The sequence below is a fragment of the Micropterus dolomieu genome, linkage group LG19 (assembly GCF_021292245.1).
Source record: "Micropterus dolomieu isolate WLL.071019.BEF.003 ecotype Adirondacks linkage group LG19, ASM2129224v1, whole genome shotgun sequence".
Classification (NCBI taxonomy): Eukaryota; Metazoa; Chordata; class Actinopteri; order Centrarchiformes; family Centrarchidae; genus Micropterus; species Micropterus dolomieu.
This window is the reverse complement of record NC_060168.1, coordinates 8,663,182-8,675,313: the sequence shown is the minus strand read 5'-3', so window position 1 is coordinate 8,675,313 and position 12,132 is coordinate 8,663,182. Positions and strand designations below refer to the sequence as shown.

At 41.6% G+C, this 12,132-nt stretch overlaps 2 protein-coding genes across 2 annotated transcripts in view; both read left to right on the top strand.

Annotated features, from left to right (window-relative positions):
* gpc3 (glypican 3) overlaps positions 1 to 3,409 on the top strand; it is a 100,353-nt gene extending 96,944 nt beyond the window's left edge. The window contains exon 8 of the mRNA XM_046030240.1: positions 2,638 to 3,409. Within this exon, the coding sequence (XP_045886196.1) occupies positions 2,638 to 2,813 (176 nt within the window). The 3' untranslated portion in view covers positions 2,814 to 3,409. The remainder of the gene's footprint in view (positions 1 to 2,637) is intronic.
* A 5,236-nt stretch (positions 3,410 to 8,645) lies between these two features.
* The window catches only part of gpc4 (glypican 4), a 30,661-nt gene continuing 27,174 nt past the window's right edge, over positions 8,646 to 12,132 (top strand). The window contains exon 1 of the mRNA XM_046030241.1: positions 8,646 to 9,432. Coding sequence (XP_045886197.1) covers positions 9,276 to 9,432 — 157 coding nt within the window. The 5' untranslated portion in view covers positions 8,646 to 9,275. The remainder of the gene's footprint in view (positions 9,433 to 12,132) is intronic.

The following is a 12,132-nucleotide window of genomic DNA, read 5'->3' as shown; positions in this document are numbered from 1 at the left end:
GTTCTCTGTGTTTCTACTCAAGAGAGCAGGCCAAAGTTTTAGTCGGACTCCTGACTGCTCTCTCTGATCACACAGTGGTTCAGATCCGCCACTTCCTCCCACTGGATCTCTCCCACTGGGGAGAACAGTACACAGATCAGATGAGAAAGCTAATTGAATTTGGAGCTATCGGTTATTTTAGGAGCGCAGATGTGACACTGTGCGTGTGTGTGTGTGTGTGTGTGTGTGTGTGTGTGAAAGTGAGTGTATGTGTGCACAGCCACCAAACTGTGTGAGGGAGCGGTATGTCAGTAATGCACCAGTGTGTCTGCGCGCGTGTGTATGGAGAGATGCTCTGCATTCGGCCTGACAGGGGACAGCTCAGCTCATAGTTGGCGTTCCTAACCATAGAGCTGCTTTATTACTGATATCCTCCTGCCCTGTCTCATAACTCAGCTTTCTTATTTCAGTCTCCCTCACAGCTTTCTGCCAGACAAAGCAGCACAGAGTATGTCTCACACATACACACAGACACACACAGGGAGGAAGAGCTCTGCTCAGCGTCAGTAGGAGAACAGCTGTGGATGCAGAGCAGTAAGACAGCAGTAAGAGCAGAGCAGCAGGTGACCATGAAGTCACTGCAGCGTACAGAACAGATGGAGAAGAAGGGAGGAAAACAGTAAAATATGGGAGTGACTGAGGAGTAATTTAGGATTGACATGGAAAACTGAAGAATTTATTACTTTTTTTACTTTTGTTTTTCTAACCAAGGCCTTCTATGCTCCTATTCAGCAAACCCTCTGCCTTATATCTACAGTGTGGAAACACTGACAACTGGGAGTTTCCCAGTCAAACCACAGTCTACAGTTAACTGAACAGCCTCATAGGAGGCATCTTTATAGTAGTTGTGAAGGGAGAAGTGAAAGTTAAGGACGATAGGCTGGTTGCAGTAGACGAGCTCACTGGTGGTATAAAGAGCAATGTAATTTTATCCACGCTGTCCCTGAGGTCATTTAACTATTTTCTCAAAGTCCCAGAGAACCTCACCGCAGACACACGACTGTGTATGATTAATGACACAGTGGAAACAAAAGTGCAATACACCAAAATAAATAATAGCTGCATGTGAATTCAGTGCTTCCTGACAGTATTGCCGCAGGACAGTCAGTGTTAAGCTAACCTCTCTGCACACAGCATGTTTTTATTTTATGTAAAAGGGAATTTCAGAAATTTGTAAGGGTTATATTCAATCTACAAAGTATTTTAAAAAAAACTATTAAACTATTTTATCAACTCTAAGGGACATATTTTTGTACTCAGAAAAATCAGTTCTACTTGGGGATTCACTTTACTTTTTGGGTATAAAGTACAAATACTCAACATCACTAATTAACAAGTTACATCTTGATTGTTTAATCAGTACACAAACTAAAATGTAAAAACAGCTAAACGTGATTTAACAGGAAAGTTTTATGCTGTTTGCCAAGAGGTTACAGCACCTAACTTCATGTTAAACCACAATGTGTTTGTGCACGGATAAACAACAACACACAGTGTGTTAATTTGCTTTAGAGTCACTGGGCAGAGCCAGAGCTAACTGTTTCCCCATGCTTCCAGTCCTTGTGCTAAGCTAAGCTAATCAGCTCCTGACTCTAGTTCCAAAGTCAAAGCACATTAGTGATATTTATCTTTTCACCAAACTCTTAGCAAGAAAGCAAAAAAGCCTATTTCCCAAATTGTTCCTTCAAAATGCAGAAGACAGAGTTTTCAACAGGTGGAAAAAATATAATAACAAGCAAAATAAGCTAGATTTCACATTTGGAATCACAGTGCCTGTGGCTGCTATTGTCGGTCACATCAGAATCAGAATCAGAAGGAGCTTTATTGCCAAGTGTAGTGTTTTACACATACTTTGGTGATACGGTGCTACACATAGACAAACATACAGTTGACATAAATAAATGTAGAAATATACAAATATGGAATAAACAAATGCAAGTTAAGAATAAAAAAGAATAGAGAAAAATAACACCGCTATTTGCAGAGAAAGAACAACATAGCAGATATTCACATGTGCATTACTCCGGTTCATGTTGTGCAGACATATTAGCATTAAGAGAATATTGCGTAGGCCTACATAAATATATAAATTGACAAAATATAAAAATATAGAAGTTATGTGGACTTTTTTGGGACTACTTTAATGAACCAACTAAGTTTTTTTTAAAACAGTGATATTCTATCACAGATAAGTCATACGTCAGTCAAATTGGTTGTGTGTTTCAGATTTTGAGACATGACCTCACACAGCCTCTGTGGTTTTTATTTTTATTTTTTGTTTTCAACCTCTCAGCACTTAAATCCACATTTCAACACTCACTCTCAGTAAAATATGTTTTCAGCATGTGTCTACAACAATAACATGTGACATCTGGTTATATGTGGAGCTTGTGTTTCTCGTTCTCCCAATGTAACACTGTTTTTACAGCTGTGTAAGACATCGTGCAAAAAAAGAGGACAGACATACCACACATGTTTTTCAGCTTTTGTGACAGTGTTAGTTCTAACTGTCTCCGTTCTTTTCCCTGCCTCTCTCATATTTTTCATTCTTTGCCTCCTTTCGCCCTCTCCCATCCATCTCCTCTATGTCCTTCTCAGACCTTGCTGATAACCTGGCAATGGATGACTTCACCTTCCAGGAGCAGCTGCTGACCCCTCGCTTGGCCACAGCCGGGATCGGAGGTGTCTCCTCACCTGCGGCTCCGCTGTGGAGGAGCTACCTGGTCCCGACGCTCCCTGCGGCGCTTGCTCTGCTCCTGCTTTTTCGCCAATGACCAGTGCACTCACACACACTCCCATCACCTCTTTCCCCTAGGTTTCAGTACAAACTCTGTGAAATGGGACTTACTGTTTTAAAAGCTCCGGTTCCCAATTTGAAGTTCAGCGGCTCGTCGAAGTAAGCGTGAGCAACAACAACAAAAAACTGTCTCAGTAAGACCATGTTTTGTTTTATTCAAAATCACTGGATGTCGTCAACAAACCTATTAAAGCACACCAGATAAACCCATGGCATGGTGTAAATAAAAAAGTTGCCCTCTGGTCCATTCCCACTATGGTTATTACAATGTTTGTGCCCCTTTGCCTCACCGCCTCTCTGCTTTCATATTGACTTCTGTATAATAACAAAGAGACGGGGGGCCTCATCATAAAGACAGCTTTGTCATGGATCTGCAAGTGAGGAGCTACGTGGAGAACAGACACACATCAGACGTTTTTGGTCCCACTCCCAGTCTGCAACAGGTTATTGCCCTGCAGAAACAAACTGGAAGAAGGAGAAAACGCTTGCTACTCTCCTCCACGGCAGTGAATAATCTCCTGGCCAGGACCGGACTTGACAGCTAGGGAGGTGTGAACAACTTATCCCCAGAGGCTAAACCCTTATTTTAAGATGCACTGTACCTTACAATGCTCTGTTACTACTTAAACCTCCCTCATTCTCTCTCATTATTTGTGTTCTAGTGATAGTTAAATTATTCCAAATGATTTACACTTCCACCATCACTGTTGACTTTATTTCGTTACGCTGATGATTTTTTTCAACAGTAACAGCCCTACAATAATGATTCAAGGGCTATGATGAGAGCACAAGTCTCCAAATCAGCCTGATAACTATACAGATGTATATTTCTCTGTGTTGGTGCCATGTTTACAAAAATGTGTTTATTTGAAATATTGGCATATTTCACAATAAAATGTGGTTTGTGTATTGAATTAGTTGCTGGACTGTGAAGCATTGCTGCACATTTCTTGCTTATTCTTTAGCACTGTGGGTAAAGTTAGGAGTAATATGATATAAATATGTATAAAAATCTGGGGAAATTAATTTTGTAATGTTGGTTTGCAGTTGGGCTCACACATTCTTAATGTCTGGGCTTTGGATTTAATTATTTGTTCTTCCGAGTTTTGTTTAAACCAGAAGTCAGATTTTTTTTAATAGTTTGTTTAATTTTGTTTTGTTTTTCAAATTCAATGTGGTGAAAACTGGATTCCAACTCCCTTGTTTAGACTGAAGGATTTGTGATGGATGTTTGGAAAGACACTAATTTAAAGATGCCAGACAGCTGATTTCACCCAGCTGTGAGTGTAGACTGTAAACACACACCAGACTATCTATCCATCCATTCACCAATAGCTATACCTGATCCTTGCGGGTCACGGGAGCCAACGCCAGATGACAGTGGGTGAGACACCCTGGACAGGTCACCAGTCAATCACAGATGACATTCACACCTACAGGCAATTTACAGCTAACCTGCATGTCTTTGGACTGTGGGAGGAAGCCGGAGCACCCGGAGGAAACCGACGCAGGTGCAGGGAGAACGTGCAGACTCCACACAGAAAGGCCAGAGCAGGTGTCAGACTATTTGGAAAAGCACAGATGTAACTAATAACTAACTATGACTCTGTTGCATTTCAGTGTGCCAGTCATGTCAGTGAGCCAGCATGCAGGATACCAGGGGTCTGACATGGCAACACCTAAACAGAATGCAACCCTAATTAATGTTATTAGTTGCACCTGTGTTTGTCATGAAAAATGTCTGTGACTTGTCAAACAGTCAGGCAATGTCAGACCTGAGATCTGTAATATGTTGATTTTCTTTTTCTGTTAAATGTTGATGAGGAACATACAATGTATAATAAACTAAACATGTTTTACTGTTTTGTGTTTTTTAATGTGTGAATATAAACACATGAAAGACAAATAAGGTTTTCTTCTCTAATGTTTCGTAACAGTCAAGATGGGAGACATGAAGAAGGAAGAACGTGTCCGCCAGATATACTTTCTTACTATGTAATTAAACAGTGATTGAGAACATTTAAACCTTTATGCAGATTTGCTTTCGCTTTGTGCAAATTTGGATTTCAAACTTATTTCTGAGATTTCATTTGATATTGAATGCAGTTTAAAGGTCATTTCCAACCTGTAAACTCCTCCCACAAGCCTAGCACATTACATTTAAAGAGCAACTCTACATTATCTTAATCTTAATTTTTTTTTAAAACACAGATAATGTGCCGAACTGTGCAGACGTTTAATCAGGTTTCACTGACAGTAGCGTGACAAGATGAGCAAACAACCCTACAACTGTCATCAGACTTAGATTCAAATATTGATGGTGCACAGTAGTATGTGACTTCACCTTCCTTCACTTCAAACAAGTGACAAGTGCACAGATAAAAACATGACTGACGACAACAGTGAAACACACAATAATTTTAACCAACATAATACAAAAATTATTGCAACTACAGTTCCCATGAGCCTTAGCAGGCAACAAGTTCCCTGGGGGTTGGGAAAAGTCATTCAGGGAAATGTAGGAAAGTCACTAACTCAGGTAGGAAAAGTAATGTCTGAAAAACCTTAGACGTCACATGTTTAGGTATTCAGGGTGGAATTTTCCTTTAAGAGCAAGGAAAAATAAGAGATAGAAAATGGATGGCATGCTGTGGAGGTTATGAAGAGGACACGCAATGTTGCAAGTATATATGTTACTTTATGTACCTCTGATCCACTTCAAAGCTCTTCATGAATCATAATTTACGTTTCTCTGGACTGTGCATGGGTGTCTGAATCCTCAAAGCAGCATGTGAATCATGTGTGTTTTCCTTTGGATCTGTATTTCTCACTCCCAGCTGATGATGAACCACTCTGGGCATAAGATCTCCTCTCAGCCCCTGGAACTGGGACTGGAAGTTTCTCTACACTGAACCCCATTAGTTTGACCCCTGGAGGCTCGAGCCGCCTTTACCAGGTAACAGACGCTCATCCACAGCTCAACAATCTAACGAGGTTCATTAGTCCTAATTGTCTAAAAGCCTGTCTACTTTCTTAACAAGGCCAATCACTCACAGCTCCACACATAACATGCCTGTCGCAGCAAACACACTTCAAAATCCTGTTTCTGTGTCCCGGCACTCTGCTGTAACTTTTCACACCCACGCACCCTCTGCTCCCCAGAGCCAGATAAAAACGCCATTGTTATCCAGCTGTGCTTTTCTCTCCTGAACTGGATTGCGGCTTTTAAGATGGAAAAGAGAGGCTGATTATTGGGAGATGAGCAAACGCTGGCTACAGAGAGAGCAGCAACTCACCCAGGACAGGGGGGGGGTATACTCTTAATGCTAATGCAAGGCTGGAGAAAAGGGCAAACAGGCCTATTGAAATGCAGAGTCCATGTGTTTTCTTAGGGTAATATTGGGGCAATGTTGAAACAGCCCGCATTATGAGAGTGAAAGGTCAATTTGATGTTTGTCAGCAGGAACAGTGAGAATAGCTGACTATCAGGAATTGTTGCATTTTCTGCCTGAATGATTGACTCCCTATGAATATGTATTGCAGCACTATTTCATGGTCGCACAAAGATGTTTGGGCTTGGCCACCTTTACGAGCCTGAGGGGTCATTGAACAGTGCATTTGAATTAAAATAACAATATAGTTCAGGTGCTTGAGTGTGTGCAGGCTCCCCCAGTCCAGTCCAATTTTTTACCAGGCTGGGTGTTGAAATTCCTCTGCCAGAGAGAAAAGCCTGAGACATGTCACGTCGTTCAAAGCTCATTCATGTCTAATTACCATGGCACTGGACCATTTTCTTACCTTTTGTTGGCCTATTGAGAGGAGCGCCTGGCCCACGCTCCCCCATACACACAGCTCCAGCATCCTCCTTTTGCTCCTCAGCAACCCCTGGCTTCCCCTGCAGCAGCCGCAGTCACACAGAATGAATGGAGCCGCCTGAGGAATGTGGACACAAAAGGAGGAATGTCATTTTGCTGGGTGCTACCCCCCAAACCAATGGACGTGTGCACGCACACAACACACACACACACATACACACACACACACAGAAGCATCCCACAAGTCCAGGCATGTTTAAACGCAGGGGGTAAAAAGTCCTATTATGACTTCTTTTTTTAATTAGGGGATTTGCGTACAAGACTGGCTGCAACATTTGAGCACGAGCAACATCTATACCTATATCCCATATTTGAGACTTTTTTAGATAAAAAACACCGAAACCTCTTTATTTTCAGATTTAAAATGACGTATTATGGTTGAAGAGAGGAAAACATAGAGTTGGCTGTGGTGTGATTTTAAAGGCTGACAAGTTACCTTTTTAACATTCCATTGATTTAACTGATTGTCTTATCAGTGAAAAACAAACTGAAATAGCCTTTTTTTCAACCAATGTTACAAGAAGGAACAAGTTGCAAGGAGGGGAAAGGTCAAGCGGCACGACAGCAGACGGAACAAACTGCTCCTTAGAACAGAAACAAGAAAACACTGGTGCAAAAGTACGAAAGAAATGTGAGTGAAGGGGAGAAGAGATATTCTTAGCAAGAAGACCACGGACGAGGATGTGGTGGATTTTAAGTATCTGTTGAACAGATGACATTTTGAAAAGCTGCTATAAAGTTTTTCCACATGGAGGAACAACATATACTCACATGTCAGGACACTCACAGATTACTTAACCTTTTCAGACACATTTAGGATAACATTACTTAGCTTGAATGTTAACTTGATGTGTTTGAACGCAGCGAGATGCTCACGTGTGTTGTAAAACGAATGTATTTTCCTTTATTTCCCAGCAATCTTCCTGTTCAGTTGTTTATTTTAAAAGCCTAATCTAAAACTGCTTTTAAAGTTTCACAAATCTCCCAATCACTTCTGTCATCCCCGTCCACCATGCTTTCAGCCGACTGTTTACTGTAGTTTACAACACTGGCTGCACTGTATGAGAGGCAGCTGCATATTAGTAACACAACTGCCCCGTTGCTAACAGCACTCGGGCCGACCTGTGTTTGTGTAAGGAACAGGCCTGTAATTTTGGCTCCATGGTTACTGCAACACTAGGCAGGTTTTAATCCAAGGCTTTTAAACAAACTGAGATGTATTGGATTATAAAGGCTGAAGAGAAATAACACTTTTGAAGAAAATATGTCTTCAATCTCATGGGCATTCTTGTTATGTAAATTGCTGTCATGTAATATAAAAGCATTTGGAAAACAGTTTGTCAAATAAATAATGCAGTAACATAATGATCTGTATTTATTTCTACATTTCTCATCACGGACAACCTTCAGTTACAAAACTAAGTGGTTTTCAACATAGGGGTTTTGGGGGGCCCTAATGGTCCCTGGGTTGTTTCCAGGGAGGGGCCCACAGCAAAACAAGAGAAAACACTTTATCTTCATTAACTATTTCATTATTGTACGTTAGGACAGTGAGAGAAACATGAGGGAAGCCTGTTTAGTTCAAAGGGTTTTATCTCCGCTGTTATCGCCACACTGACAGTAAAAGCAGATAAGAAAGCCCTCTAAAACACAGGTCAGGTGGGGGTCTGCAATAAAAGACATTTGTGATTCTGAGGACTTCTAGTTGTCTAGTCTTTTCTTTCCTTATGTCATGTGGATCAATAAGTTTAACATAATAATGTAACATAAGTGTTCCTGTAATGCCAGCTCCACCCTCAGCTCCAGTCCTGATTTTCAATACTGGTTACACAAGTTTAGACCATAGACTAGACATTATAGCGAGAGATCCAGGGTTGGAAGTCCCTGCTCCATGCTCCACCCCTGGTGTTCCTGTTCTCCAGGTCTTTGTCCCCCGGAACTTGCGCTCACTCCTGGGTGTCCGCTAGGGTTTTGTGCTCGCATCTGGATCCCACTACGACCAGCATACAGTCCAGTGTCCTGTCCTACAGAAACCACGGCCTCCTCAAGTTTGGAGAGAAAGAAGAAAAGCACCTTCCCGGCAACTTTCCACCGTCTGCTCTCCTCCCGTGGTTTATACTTCCGTCGAAGCTGTGCAGCAGAAGTGTGATTTTGAGATTCTTGCCTGCACTTTAAAAAGTTTTTACATCTTTTAAAACAGTTTTTTTGGTCGCTTCATCGTGTTTTTTTTTATATTTTGGTCGCTTGAGTCTGGAACTCGACCTTTATCACACACCTCCGCGCTTTGAAACGGACGACGTTTGAGCAGCGTTTAAGGCTATTTTCGGTGTCTTATTTTCCTCCCTCGAAGTTGTATCAGAGGTGTCCCCAGAGCTGCTGCTGCTGCTGCTGTGAATGAAGTATCTGTTGAGCTGAAGAAGTCAGCGCGTCTCCATGAGGAAACTCAACGTGGGAGTCGCTGAAACGTTGTCCTAGCTTAACGTTACACGCACACACCTGGGCGACTATATTTCCCTCTTTTTGTGCAGGTATCGCTGTGGGTTCTTGTTTTTTACCGACACAAAATGAAGACGCTGCTGGTGCTCTGTGTAGTCTGCATGCTGGCCGTGTTGTCTGTGTCGGGCACTGCGGAGCAGAAGTTGAAAAACTGCAACGAAGTCCGCGACGCTTACAGCTCCAAGGGCTTCAACGTGAACGATGTCCCCAACAAAGGAGTCAACGGTGAGTTTTATTATTTAGGCTTTTAGGCCCGTTTTAACCTCAACTACTCTAGTCCAAAGCAGTGGTTTCCAAAGTGGGGGGTCGTGGACCCCCTGTGGGTCCTGCAGAGGTCTCCCGGGGGTCCCAAGGCTAATGAGAACTTTTTTGAAGCTAGCAAAGTTAACATAATGTGGGTCAGTAAAAGTTTCTTCTCCAACACAGCGTAGACAGTGAGCTCACTCATAAGTCACTTTAAAAGGTTTTCCAGATGGTTTTCTTGAACATAAACTGTAGCAACATTTATGAGGCGCTGACATGAAAAAGTATAGACAGCCCTACAACAAATACAAAAAAATCACCATGTGTTAAAAGTTACAGTACATTGTTAAGTTTTGGGGAAAGTTGCTGTGAAACATTTTGGGGATGGATTCCTCAGGCAAATATGCAGTTGGCAACACTTCTCCAGTGGGTAAATATAGTCCCTCATTTAGGAAACACTTGAAGGTAATTCATAACAATAAGGAGGTATAATCAACACACAAGCTCTGCTCCCCACTGAAAGAAGCCAGGCCTGTGTTTATTTCCAGGCTTCCTTAGTAGAGACTCCTATGGCTGTGAAGTGCAGGCAGCCTGCAGTGATTTAGTAAATACTCCTGTGCATTGTGAACGCTCTCTGGGTTAGACTCATTTTGTGATTTTCTGTGTTGGCGCATGTTGTACATCTACATCTGTCTGGTCTAATCTGCAGCCAGGGTGTCCTGTACCAGTGAACACCACTTGGCAATAAATAGGAATTGCTATGTTAATGTCAGACAGAGGTGAGAAAGCACATAAATTTAGCTAATCATGAGTTAAACCCCAGTGATGGAAACTTATGTAGGTGGGCTTTTACACTGTAGGCTTGAGGGAAGCAGGGGAAGGGGGTTGGGTTTTGAAATTCCACTGTGTCCTGCATTCTTTAAATCCCTCCCATCTCTCATTTCCATGCCATTTTTATGGTGGTTAAAATGAATATGCACACACATATTCAGATCCCTAAATTCGGTCCGGTCCGGTTTGGGCGCCAGGTTTGCTGTGGCGTCAGCATGATGGTCTTGTTTAAAATGTTTGAAATAGGTCATCCAGGCATGGCTGCTGTCATGTTAGTGTTTTGTTTTCCTACTTAAAGTAGTTTCCTAATTCATGTTTAGCTCACTTAATAAGCTTTTCTCTTTTAATCCACATATTTTTTTTCACCTTAAGCTTTCAGGGCTCAGCTATTCAATGTTGGTGACGTGTACACAGTGTTATTTCATCTGACAAGGGTGACCAATTTGTATGTATCATCCTTATTGTATTGAAGTTTGAGTTTACTTTGCATAGTAAGACTATTTTTCTGTTGAGGCTCATTAGAATTTGAGCTAGATGTAACTGTCAGGTGGGCCAAGAACTTATTTATTTCTGAATTTCTATAGGTTCTTTTGTTTTCTGCCCGTTTGTCATTGTGATGCTAAATGTAATTGAGAGTACCCCAACATGTCTGCATTGGTCGGATTTAATTGTCTTGCATCTCTGGGTTTTGAAAGAAGGACCTGAATGAAGCTGTTTAATTGTGCACGTTTGTGTGCTATACACACATGCCTTTTCCTTTACAATAGATTCCTGGTGTATGTCTGGGCCTTAGGCAGGGCCGACCTCACTGAGCAGCTCTTTGTCATTGAAAGAGACTGAGATAATTGATCCATAGAAAGCAACAAGGTCTACTGTCATTTAAGAGAGCTGGGGGTCTCCAGAAAGCAAAAACCAGAAGCCTGGCGCTCTTGAAATGTTTCATGTTGCTGGGGAGAAAGGGCTCCAGATGTGCAGTCTGATTAAACTTCAGTCATGTTTGTCAGAGCTTCACTTGTACACTTTTTAATGGGTCAAACTCCAAACATTAATTCTCTCCTTAACATAACACAGTCTGTGTTTAAATAGAGCTGGATGTGGGGTCGCAGAAGGGTTAGACCATTAATTACCTGCATATGTACATTGCGATTTTAGTTTCAACACTTAATAATCAAAGAAGTTCCCTGGAAAAGGTTGCATCACTTATAACATCTGCAGAAGTTGAAACAGTCAGTACATGATGCAAAAGTTGCAGTAAAACAGTTTTGTTCCACATGAGACTGGTGGTTGTGATCAGAATATTTCTACCAAAATAATGGGCTTTTTTGACTTTAACCATAACTTTGCAGCCTTGTGTTGCAGAGAAGACATACTTCGAAAATTATACATCATCTTTGCCAGTTGTCGCAGAAGTAGTTTTTGAAATGTTTTACTCCTTTTGATACAGGCATCATAAATCAGATTGGTGGAATATGAGTCTGATTGGAGACACGGGATTCAAAACTTGCCTATTACAACCACAAACATCTTGTGTTGTTGTTGGCGGCGTGGAGATAAGAATGTTTGTTACCATTCAAATTACAGACAGGCTCAGCTGAAGCCAGACTCAAGATTCAATAAAGATGTTTTAATGTAAAACTGAAATGGGAACTCTGATTGCCTCAGCATAGACAGAATTAAGTGATACAGAGGAACATCAGGCTCGGCCGGTAAATTCCTTGTTGATCCCATGGTATCAGTTTTTTACCACTGACGTGGAAGCAGTTCAAGACCTCGTTTCCTTGACTGCTGGATGATGATTTGTTTAGGGGCTGAGGTTGAAATGGGGAAATAAATGAAGCTCACTAAAGCTAA